This window comes from Phocoena phocoena, chromosome 8 (genome assembly GCF_963924675.1).
Source record: "Phocoena phocoena chromosome 8, mPhoPho1.1, whole genome shotgun sequence".
In the NCBI taxonomy this organism is placed as follows: Eukaryota; Metazoa; Chordata; class Mammalia; order Artiodactyla; family Phocoenidae; genus Phocoena; species Phocoena phocoena.
Window position 1 is genome coordinate 12,507,473 of NC_089226.1, and position 12,565 is coordinate 12,520,037.

Consider the following 12,565-nt stretch of genomic DNA (forward strand, 5'->3'; position numbering starts at 1 on the left):
GGTGCTCCATCCATGTCTCCAGGGCTGGGCCTGTAGTGCCCACCATCCCTGCCCCTTCCCGTCGTCCATCCGCTTCCCTTTCACGAGCCCTCACTGTCTTTCTGTGGTTTCTGTTTCCCATCCACATGTGTGTGCCTCTGGGTCTTGTCTCTGATTCTCCTGTCCTGTCTCTTCTGAATATTAAATCCCCCAAATGACTCAGCCCTCATTTAAAATCCTCTCCTTCCTTGGCTCCAAAATGTTGCTTGGCAAACACCCTCGATTCTCTTGTTTTTATATTTTAATTTGTTTCTTCATTGTTATCTTCTTTTGAGCTGTTTGTAAATTGTTCAGGGGAATGAAAGACTCTGTATAAATTAAGATGAATCAACCTGACTCGGAATAGCAGCTGAGTTTCTCCCCCACCCATCCAAATAAAAATAAGAATGTCTTCTAAACTCACACCTGTAACCCTAATCTTCCCCGACATCCCCCAGATCACTGGATTCCCAGAGTCCTCTTGGATGTCCGTTTGTCTCAGAACTTCTGTCGCTTAAACTCTGACCCCCAACATAATACCAGGACAGGAACCGTTAAAATCTCATGGAGTAGTTCTTACAATCTGGGTTTTATTCAATGAAATAAACACTTAATTACAAACAGCTGTTTTAGCCTAAATTCTAATTACTTAATCTAGCCATCTGTAATTTTAATGATTTTCCACTATTTCTGTTCTTTGCCACGCGATGAATGGGATCGGCACGTGAAATTAGAGGGGATGTGTCTCCCTTCACGACACTGTCTTCTGTCATTGTCATCACCTCTGGCAAGAAGCATGTCTGTCGCTCGCTGGCAGCCACCTGGCGGACACAGCCTGGTGGGCGCAGCACTGAGCTTTTTCCTTTGGTGGTCACCCTTCGGTTCAGCCACTCCCTCTCTGTGCCCTTGGAAGTGGGCCCCCGTTCCAGCGAGCTGCAACTGGAATATCACGGGCCGACTGGGAAGATGAGGAAGACAGGGAGACACACTCCAGTTGGGAGGAAAAGAAATGAGACAGAAGAAAATGCAAAGAAAACGTGGCATGTGGGAGAGAAAGAGGAACAGAAAGAGAAAGGAAGGAAGGAGGTTATGGTGACAGAGGAAAGTGGAAAGGGAAGAGTGAGGGGAGGAGATGAGAAGGAAAAGAGAATGGAACCGATGGAGAGAGGAGGGGAGAGGGGAGAGGACCTTGGAGGAAAGGGAGGGGGAGGAGAGCAGTCCCTCCGAGACAGGAGCGGTTGCAGCCTCTTTAGAAAGCTGGATGGGGCGACAAACCAGGCTGCGCTTTCCTGGAACTGATTCTTTCTCACCTCCCGGCTCCCCAGCAGATGAAAGAGCTGGGCTGTTTGTGCTGGGAATTTACGGGAAGAGGCACAGCTTTGCCAAAGGTAGATGCTGAAGCGAGAAGCCTCGAGAAAGATTTGTTGCTTCCAAGTGAGGAGTTGCTGTATCACCTTCCCTTCAGTGACCACAGAGACCATGGCTGGAAGGTTCTGTAAGCTCTAGTCCAGGCTTCCCTGTAGCACCATCCTCTGGAGGCCCTCGGCAGGCCCCGGCTCTCCTCATTTCTCCTCAGTTTCTTCATTTGTCAAAAAGGGATGCACAACCGCTCTTGTCTGTTACTAGGGTGCCATGAGGAGGAAGACGTCAGGGTGGGATAATTTCAAGCATCAGTGGTTCAGCATTCTGTCCGTTTCTTCACTCCCTGACTCTGAGTGTGTGAACGTGGCATTCTTTGGTCAACGAAATGAGGTGGAAGTCACAGTGTGCCTGTCCTGGGAGCCTAGGACTATGAGGTCTTGTGCATTTCCACTTGCTTTGTTGCTCTCCTGCCACCCCCACGAGCACATGCCAGGATAGCCTGCTGGGTCGGGAGAAGGATGAGAGGCACGTGGAGCAGAGCCATCCCAGCCTAGATCAGCCGACCCCCAGGCATTGAGTGAGCTCAGCCAGATCGGCAGAGCTGGCTGCTGAGCCAGCGTAGACTAGCTGATCCCTAGCTGACCCTCAGATGCACGAGCTACATAAACGTTCATCGCTGTAAGCTGGTGAGATTTGAGGGTAGCTTGTTACACAGCATTTCTGTTGCAAAAGCTGCCTGATGTATTTACTAATGCTTCTCCCAGTGTCTGGCAGATGGGATGTTAAATAAACTCATTCAATGAATAACTGTGAATTGAGGATGGAAGCATATCCCATTTTACCTTCACAACAATCCTCTAACATGGTCAAGCGTAATTGCCCAAAATTAGAGAAAAAAGAATCTGAGGCCCAGAAGGGTTACATAGCTACCTAAGATCACACAGCAAGAAAATAGCAAAGCCAGTGTTTGAATCCAGGTCCTGTGCCTCTAAGGCTAGTGCTCTTTTCAGCACATGTGAGCACAGCCAGAGCTGGCCCTACAGCCCTGTGAGTGGCACTGCCTGGCCTTGGTGTTGGGCCCTTATGAGGCAGGTACCAAGGGCTTCCCACCTGCCAGTTCGTGGTCAATGTGAGCACGAATGGAAGGGCTGAAACCCTCAGAGGGACATCAGCAGTGTGGCACCGGGACCCTTAATTTCACTTGGCCAAAGCCAAATGTGGAACGGTTCGGGTTGGAGAGGAGGTGGCAGGTTTTGTTTTCTCTCCTGATACTGTGCTGTGAGCCTCGGAAGTGTGTCAGCACCTCATTACAATACTGAGTCATGACTGTAAGACCCACGGACGAGACCAGGAGCACAGGGCTGCACTCCTGCCAGGAGGGGTGAGCCTGGTCCTACCCCTACCCTGTGCTTGAGGAAATACTCACTATCCCTTAAGCCCCTGGGGGTGAGGACTCCCGTCTTTCAGATGTTTCGCCCCTGCCAAATCCTTCCTATGGAATCTTCCCTCTTTCAGCTCTAAAATACCCTGTTGGGATGTGCTCTGGAACCTTAAGAGCCTTGCGACTCAAGTTCTCACGCCTCCTTCTCCCATGCGCTTCCCTGATGAAAGCTCCCCGAGCTTTGCATGAGCTCTGACCCTTTGGAAAGTTATGTGAGCATCACATGAGCTGCCTTACGGGGCTTTGGGAGGCTTCAGTGTAACCTGGCTAGGACAGATCTAGAAAGCCACGCCATCTCATCTCCTGAGAACCTGTCATTTAGCAAATGGACACGAGCAGACCTTCCTGAGCTGGCCCACAGAGTAAGGACATCAGGCCCAGTGGAGAACAGCCAGGGAAACCTCTGTCTCCATCACAAATGGAGGGGAAGGAAGCGCAGGGGGGCAACACACGGGTGAAGGCACAAAGGAAGTCTCTCTGGACAAGCTCTACCGGGGACAGTGGTCCAGGGAGATGAAAGGCACTGGACCAGGAGTATCAGAATCTAGCGTCACCTGCAAGAGGCCTGGTGATTGTCCTTGAACAAGAGCCCTGCATCCTCGTCCCTCACCCCCATTCCCAGCCTGGGCTTCAGTCTGTCTGAGAAATGAGGGAACAGATCAGCTAAAGCTCTTTCCAGTGGTGAGAGTCTTGGATCCTGAACTCAGGCGGGTCTTAGCAACAGCATCATCAGGAGTCTGGCCACAGACATCACTAAGTGACCCGTCGGGGCCTCTCTCCCTGCTGACTCCTCCACGCTTGCTGCTCACGGCTCCCCACCTCCCCAAACATGTCCCTTGTGACCACTTCCCAGCATTTCTACAGCCTCTTTTTGAGCTGGGCCCGGAGAAGGCTGGAGTCCAGGGGGGTCTGGCGCACAGAGGGGGCGTGCGTGGCGGCAAAGGGGCACCAGGGAGGGGCTTGGTGGGCACTTACTGCGGGCCCCGTGAAGGGCACATGGTCACAGTTCTCCTGCCAGGACTGGTTGAGGCTCTGGGCAAACTCTTGGAAGAAAGCATGGGACTGGTTGAAAATGGAAAATCCCAGGATGTTGACGCGGTCATCCACGAGGCTGTCCATCCTCTGGAGCGAAAACTCCTGAAAGACGCAGCAGTCAGAGCAGAGCAGGGTTAGGAAGGGAAGAGTGGGGTGGGCTCTGCAGGAGTACAGCTGGGCAGTGCGTTCTAGCCACGTGGACACCATTGCCAGGCGCTCTGCTAGGTGTCAGAGTCCAGAGATAACGGAGAGTTCTTCTTCATGTAGCTCACAGTGTTGAGGTGCCAGGAGGGAGAAGAGAGAAATAAACAGAAAGATGTCTAAGAGAGGCATGTGTATGATGCTCTGGGTGGAGAGAGAAAGAAAAACACAGATGAGATTGTGGAGGCAGGACTGGGTCTGCAGAAGGTGTGACCCATGAGCTGAGTCTTGAAGGATGCCTAGGCGTTTTCTGGGTAGAAAATGTGGATGGACAAAGGCTATTCCAGACAGAAGTCACCATGGATACAAAGGCATGGAGGTGAGACAGTGCGTGGGCGCCTGCAGTGTACTTTGACAGAAGCATCGCTCCTCAAAGTGTGTCCGCAGAATACCTGCCATCAGACTCCCCCAGGTATCTGTAAAAAAAGTGATGATCCCTGCACCCCACCGAACACCAGCTGAATCTGCGTCTCGGGAGCCGAGGCCCAGGAGTCTGCTTTTACAGCAGGGCCCAAGGTTATACGCACACTTCATCCTGTAGTGATGGGACCTGAGGGCACTGTCAGCGGAGGAGTGACAAGGTCAAGTTTCCTAAGAAGGTCTGCAGGTGGGGCTGCGCCTTCATTTGTTATTACTATTGTTTACTCATTTAACACACATTTAAGTGCTTATTATGTGCCAGACACGGGCACAGAGGATGTTCTAGACACAGAAGTTGTGAACAAGAAACACATTTCCTGATGTCCAGGAACTTGCAGCTTCGGGGAAAAGACAGATTGTAAATAGACAAATAAATACATATACTGTCAGATATCTATGGGGGGTTAGGGTGGGGCTGCTACTTGAGATGAGGCAGTCAGAGAAGCCCCATGTGGGGCAGTGACATTTAGAAGCTCAAAGGAATTCTCCCAGGAGGCGTGGCCCTCACCCGATCACCTGACCGGGGCCACGTGTTCACTCAGCTATAACCTGCAGGCGTGAGTCTCACTGAGGCCAGATAGTGTCACAGGGAGAAGAATCTCCCTCCTCAGGCAGGGCTGAGCTCAGAGCCCTGGACTCCCAAGACCCACCTTGGCCCTATATAGGGAAACCAGGCAATTCGGCTCGCCAATTCCCGCTCCCGGAATAATGCCTTCAAATGCGGGTCAGGCCATCCTTGTGCGTTGCATTCACATTCATCACACGTTCATTCCACGTGCCTCGCACACAGCTCTGCGCCCGGTGGGCACATGGTCGTTAGGCCCCAGGACTAAGCCATCTGCCACTAGCCTGACAGGACCGATGGCAGGGGTCTTGGGCTTACTTTGTGGCTGAGCAGAAACACGACTTTCCTTCAGGAGGCCTCCTTGTCTTAAGACTCAGCTGCTCTAGGCCCCTGGCACATCCCCGGCATCCTCCCTCACATCCACAGCCACGGCCAAGCCCTTGGGCCGCAGGCCTGAGCTCTGCCCGGAGTCCATCCTTATTAGCTGCAGCTTGCGGACTGAAGTTACAAAGGCCCCTTTGGAGCCACCAACCCCTGACAGTGTAGAGTGGGGTGAGGATTAAGTGTATTTTGGATCCTGCCACACTCCCGCCAGGGGAACACGGACGTGCCAGAGAACGTATTGATTCATAAGCTGATATTATCTCCTGTCTCCCTAATAGGGCAGCTACCCATGCGCCACGGGCTATCAGCAGACACGAGGGGACAGATGGCTAATGAGAAGAGACGCACCTGGCAAGGGGGAGGTGGCAGGGTGCAGAGCCAGGCTGCTGTCAGGCAACCGAGGGGCCTCCCCAGCTGTGGTTGATGTGGAGGGAGACGTCCCCACTCCCTCGGCTTCCTCGTCGATGTGGGCAGCTCATCACGCCCCGCCCTATCCTCACACGCACAGCCTGGTGGAAGGAGGCCCATTTCAGGAATCCCCGACACTGTGATGTCTACAGACGCACCGTGGCAGTAGAGGGGATACGCGGTAGGGGCTTTGGTGTTCCAATCCAGGTCCCACACTATACTGAAATGTATGACCTTCAGGAAGTATGGCCTTCAGGATCTGGGCTTCAGATCCTCATTTAGTAAAGTGGGTGCAATGACAGCAACCTCAGAGATTGTTCAAGGAACAAGTAAGATGCACGCACAAGGCGTATCACATCTGGCCCAAAGGAAGTGTTCAACACGCGACAGTTACCGAAATGCTACCATGAGATCGCGGGCAGCTTCTGGCTCCCTGCTTCTTTAGTTCCACTTGCCTTGGAAACCTGAGTTTGGAACGTGTTTCCTTGAAATGCACGTCACCGGCAGAGTAAGAATGAATGAATGAATGAATTACAGACACTTAGCGACAGCCCCTCCAGAAGTCAGCCAGCCTGTCTTCCTGCCTTTTAATTCCTACCTTCTCATCCCCTAATTATATCCTATTTTCAAAGGCCCCCTTAAGATAAAAAGATCCAGGAGCTTCCTTGATAATCCATTGCATTTATAATGACCCATGGGAGAGCTTGTAAAAGGACAAGAAAGGGGTGGTGTGTTCTCTTACTGTAATTTCCCAGGACACTCCAGGCTCTATTCTTTAAGCATCCCCACAGTTAGGAAATGCTTCCTTATGTCTAAACACTCTCCTGCTGCTATTGAAGACTGGTATCTAAGCAAATATGGGAACCAGCTGACCACCACCAGTCTGTACGCAAAGAAAATCTAAGCTCTAGTTATTTCTCAGAGCGTGTTCCTCAGGACACTAGCTTTTCCAGGAGGCGTTAACAGGCGTTTCGTGAAAACAAGGTCCCACGTTCAAATGAGGTGAGCAAACACTGCGTGTTCTAGTCACCTTTTCAAGATTCACAATGCACGCTAGCACATTAAAGGGTTAAAGAAGGCCTACAGTAAAGCAGCTTAATTTTGCTCAACCCAGAACTTTCCAAACATACTGACCATGGAACACTTTTCCGCCCCAAATCCATGAATGTCTCGCAGGAGCCTTCTACAGAATGTCCGGCGGGAAATGTTACCCTAAGTATATCCAGGAAAACATGTATCATAACTCCCAAACTAAGTGGTGGAGGCATATCACGTAAAATTAACCAGTTTCAGGATGGGAGGGGAGTAAAGGCCCTCTGGCTCCTGTCGTCCACCATGAGCTCTAGCCAAGCCTCACTCAGGTGCCCTGTGCTCCCCCAGCCACGCCGCCCGGCTGGCTGTGACCTTAACCGAAATGACAAAGTGTTAGGAGCCCTGGGGTGGATCAGGTTCTCACGGGGACCTTGATTCTCTTCTTATAAATGTCCCGGGAAGGAAAATCTCAAGGTCCCCACTCCCAATGGCAGTGGATTCCATCATCACCGAGAGACCGGGGGAACCAGGGTGAAGAACAGAGCCAATGGCCGCCTGGTAAGGCCGAGTGGTGGCACAGAGACCAAAATCAAGTCTTCAATTACCCCAAGAGCGCTTGCCTTTGTGACGGTGCTTGTGGTGCCAACATATTTTATGCCTGTGTCTTCTTGCGCCCGAGGCCTGTGTTTTCCTGAGAGCAGGGATGTGTCTGCCCCATTTTCGAACCCCACACTGCACCCAGAATAGTGCCCGATGCCTAGAAGTTGTTTGGTAAATATCAGTCAAGGCTGTTGATGGAAGACGTTTCAACACCCTGGGGTCCTCCCTATGCCTGACTCCGCTCATGGTCTCACCCCTATAGAAGGTATAAGAACCTGCGCAGAACTGGTACCACCCCTTGATTGCCTTCCGGAAGTTACATTATTATGTTTTGAAAGGCAAATCCCTGACAGCTTGTTTTCTTATCACTGGGCTTCCTCATTTAAAAGGTTTTAAATGTGCACACATTTGTGTATGTGTGAGCATACGTGAGCATGTTTGTGTGTGTGTGTGTCCTTCTGTATACAGTGATCTTCAAGGGACTGAGTAACTGCAATTAAAGGTCACGTCATGGCCACAAGTGAATACAGGGGAGTGTTACCTGGAATGAAGGGTGTTCAGAACAGGCCTGGAAGGAACGCGGCACGCGTAAAGGCTTGAGAGCCACGTGGGTGCTGTATCTTAGCTGAGTGACCCTCACTTTCTCCAGCAGCTGTGACATGTCCAATGTCCTGGTTTGCCCACCGGCGTCCACTCACCGGCCCGTTGCAGGGGCCACTCCACGGCCCTACAGCCTGCGCATCCACCAGGCCAGGAGGAAGGGCAGGCTGTGAGGGGGGAGGGGAGGGGGGAGGGGGCAAGGTCAGCCGACTTTGATCCAGACTCGGCTCCTATACTTGACTTTAAGGAGAAAAGCAGGAAGCCAAAGCACAGGTCCAGACCACGTCCTGGGGTCAAGTCCATCTCCTAACCCTTTGCTGCCTAGGCCTGGGTCCAGGTGAAATGGGGAAGTGGGGGAAAGGCATTGTATTCTCTCTGCCCAGCAGCCCCTTCTCCCTTATTTCTTTTCCCTGTTTCTAACCCACCTAGGGCATGACTATCGCCTGGGACACTTAAGCTAGACACTTCAAAGGCAGCCTCAAGCCCCGCTTCCTTTAACTGGTCAATCCTTTCCAATCTGTCTCCTAAATGTCTCCTGAATCTGTCCCTTCCTTTCCAATCCCACCAGGTCAGGCCTGCATCATTTCTCCCTTGCAGTCGCCCATTAAGCGAACTGCCCCTCTGATCTCGGGAGACGTGGCCACTACATGGCACAACTCCCAGCTGCCATTCACATCGATGGTAATGTGAATGGCGCCCCCTGGAGTTGTGCCATGTGGCAATCTCATCAGGAGACAGCAGGATATGGTAGAAAGAGATTTCGAAATAAGACAGTCCTGGGTTCAAATCCTGTCTCGTCACATATCGGTTGGGTGATCTTGGGCACGCCGGTAACCTCTCTGAATTTCGATCTGCTCACCTGTAAAATGCAGATAAGGACAACCACCTTGCAGGGCTAATTCACACATAGTGCAGTCCATCCTCCATGCTGCCTCTTCTCCTTCCTTCTCCTGGTCTCCACACTCTAGCTGGGTCCTGACAAAGGGAACTATCTGGCCTGGGGGCTTCTCTTGCCTTCTCCTCTCCCCCCTCGCTCTGCAAGAAGCTATCCTTAGCTCCTTGTCAAATGAGAAAAGTTTGGCTAAGCAAGTCACCATGAGGTGCTAAACTGCTTGCTGTGGCTATTTGTGTCGAGACAGAAGCCTTGAGTTGAAGCTCCAGGTCTTCCAACTATACATAACTCCAACAAAGCAAAAATTATAATAATAATAACTGAGACCATTTATTGACCACCAACTGTGTGCCTGGCAGAACTAAGCACTTCACATGCGTGATCTCAATCCACCCTTACAGCAGCCCTATGGCATGAGTTTTCAGCGCCAATTTATAGCTGAAGGAGCAGAGACCCGGAGGAGTGAAGTGGCTTTCCCATGGCCACACAGCTGTAAACAGACCCAGACCCAGTGCTCTATGTGCTTGGACCACTTGCTCACCACCCTGAGTGGGGCACCAAGGGGCAGAGGACACTGTGGGTTCGTGCTGATTGTGCCGTAAAAGAGCTGGTAAAATAGAGTTAAATTCATTTCAGAATACACACAACTCGACTTTAAGAGCAGTGGCTTCTTTTTTTTGCGGTACGCGGGCCTCTCACTGCTGTGGCCTCTCCCGCTGTGGAGCCCAGGCTCCGGACGCGCAGGCTTAGCGGCCATGGCTCACAGGCGCAGCCGCTCCGCGTCATGTGGGGTCTTCCCGGACCGGGGCACGAACCCACGTCCCCTGCATCGGCGGGCGGACTCTCAACCACTGCGCCACCAGGGAAGCCCATGATTGATAACTTTTAACTTTCTCACCCCGGGAGCACTGAGAACACCAAAAGATTCCAATTTCTTAAGCCATTATTAAGAAGCTGGAATGATGGAAGACATCCTCAAGACTACATCACTCCTAAACTTGAACTTCTTATTGTTCCACCCCAATCTAATCCCCTCCCTTGGTTGCCTACCTGTGAATGTGACCACTATTCACCCATCATTCAGGCTAGGATCTGGAATTCACCCTCCACTTCTCCCATTCTCACACACCTCATCTCATCCATGTATGCACGCATGCAGTCAGTCATTGTCACTGGAAACATTTCATCTCCTTAACGTCTCTTGAATTTGTCCCCTGCTCTCCATCCCTGTCGCCTCTACCTCAATTCATATCTTCACCAGCTTATTCTTGGACTACAAACGAATTTTGGTTTCCCCTCCTCCAGTCTTGCCTTTCTCCAGGTTCCTCCTTCATGCTATAGCTGGAGAGCTCTTTCTCAACTATCCATTTGATCACGCATCCCTCTCCACCTCCCAATGCTGCTGACTGCACACGGGACAAAACCAAACTCCTGGACATATCTGTCTTTTCACGCTATGACTCCTGTCTACCCCCTGCTCATTCTTCACCTTGACCTCCTCCATCATCCAAGAACTGGCCGCTGTCCTCACAGGTATACCTATCATCACTTAAAGATTTTTATCACATGGGTTTGTTCAAAGCAACTTCCCAAGGACTGGGTGCTATTGAAGGCAACTGTACTTACATTACCAGCAGCTACCCAGGTGCAGAGCTTATGGAAAGAAGTCAGGGCTGGTGACTGAATGAATTGAGGAAGGGAACACCTGTCAGGCTCTTCCTCATCTTACCGCATGGGCAGCCTGGTCCTCTCTACTTTCAAGGCTCTTTCATATGGCTATAGCCATTCATTTTCCCCTGGGACCCAAGGTAGGGTGGAGGCCAGGACCCAGACCCTTGTCTTATAAGTGGCCTTGTAGTCTTTCTCAGGAAAGCCCCAAAGCCACCAGGAGTCCAGAATCTCCTGGGTACGCTCACATCCTCTCCCTCCCTCCAGGGACCTGTCTATTTATCTGCATCAAAGCCTGTGCTCTCAGCAGACTAGGTGATTGCTTTTTGTGTAATAGGTCTTTGAAGAAAGGAGCAGCTGGGAGGCTAATTCATACCTGTCAGTGAATTCCAATTAATGGGAGATCTGGCCCTAAAACTTCCGGCTCCCAGCTCTCCTGGCTTCTTCTCCCTGCGTGTCTCCTATTCATTTATCTCCATGATCTGAGCATGTTACAGCCCTCCCTCCCAGGAACCCTGTCCCTCCTCTGCTTTTCTTTCCCGACATGAGTCCACAAACAGGACTTCAAAAGCAGACCGTATTCTCTTGTTCAGCATTCTGTTGTCTGTACCTTACTCTGCGTCTGTGCTTAGCAAGTGCTCACGCATTCATTAAATGAATTCACGTTCACCAGCAAACGCCCATCAGGGTGGGACCACCTTTACCAGGAAGAAGGAAGACAGAGGCCAGGGGGGAGAACCCTCCCACCTCTCCCCCAGCAGCTCTGTCTTCATTTTGTCTTTAGAAGACTTTTGCGCCGCTGGGGCTAAATAAGTGGTTACTAACTATACAGCCGAAACCTCAGTAGATCAGACTGACACGAGCAATGGTGGAGGCTTTGTGCTCTCCCCTTGGGCTGGGGGCGCCACTGCTTTTCCGAAGGCCTGCTTCCTCTGTCAGGCATTGATTCCTCACCTCTGAGGCCCCCTGCACTCAGGATCCACTGATCAGGCCTTCTGTCTACACGTCAGGTACTAAACCTCTCTCTTTCCAGGTCCCAACTCATTAGCCGCAGGCATGTAGAGACCCAAGGCACCCCTCCCCATCTCAGCAGGGGTGTTAGGAGTTGTTGAGGAAGACGAGTGACACTGTCAGTCAGCAGCCTCGGCCACCTCCCCATTCTGCAGCAGGACCAGTGAGGGGCTCCTACAGGGGCTGGGCGTCTCGCTGCCTACGACACGCTCGAGATCACTCAGGAAGTATGTGACTAAGGCAGGACCGGGACCTGAACCACCGGGCAATCAGACGGGTTCCCACAGCAGGAGGGAAATGTACGTAACAGGAGATTTTTCAGATCTTGGCCATTTTTGCCTCATTCTGCAAAAAAACAAAAACAAACCAAAAAATCCTATCTCTGTCAAGGTACATCTCCTTAGTGGCAAGAGGAGGCAAGTCCCAAACAGTGGTGAGCACAAGTGCCAGGGGCACAGAGAGGGGTGGCCCTTCTCTCAGAATGCCTGTCTATTTTCCCAAGCTGCGAGCTAACTGCAAGCTGAGGCCTGAAAGGTGAGCGGGAGTCAGCAGGTTAGGAGGTGGAGCAGCTTCTAAGACAGAGAAAGCCCAGGATGCACGGAGCCCTGAGGAGTGAGCGAGGCAGTGGCTCCGTGCGGGGCCCTGCAAGCCACCCCGTCTGGCTGGGGTGCTGGGCTACGGGGAAGGGTGCAGGTAGAGCCCAGAGGTCTGTTCAAAAGGGGCTGCTTTGGACTTTATCCTGGGGGTGATGGGGAGTTATTGCAGGGTTTTAAGCAAAAGAGAGGTATCATTAAAAGTAGTTTTAGGGTTTCCCTGGTGGCACAGTGGTTGAGAGTCCACCTGCCGATGCAGGGGACACGGGTTCGTGCCCCGGTCCGGGAAGATCCCACATGCCGCGGAGCGGCTGGGCCCGTGAGCTATGGCCGCT

The 12,565-nt window shown here is 51.9% G+C and overlaps 1 protein-coding gene across 1 annotated transcript in view; it reads right to left on the reverse strand.

Annotated features, from left to right (window-relative positions):
• The window catches only part of GRIK4 (glutamate ionotropic receptor kainate type subunit 4), a 315,159-nt gene that overhangs the window by 117,989 nt on the left and 184,605 nt on the right, over nucleotides 1-12,565 (reverse strand). The window contains exon 7 of the mRNA XM_065882791.1: nucleotides 3,797-3,958. Within this exon, the coding sequence (XP_065738863.1) occupies nucleotides 3,797-3,958 (162 nt within the window). The remainder of the gene's footprint in view (nucleotides 1-3,796; nucleotides 3,959-12,565) is intronic.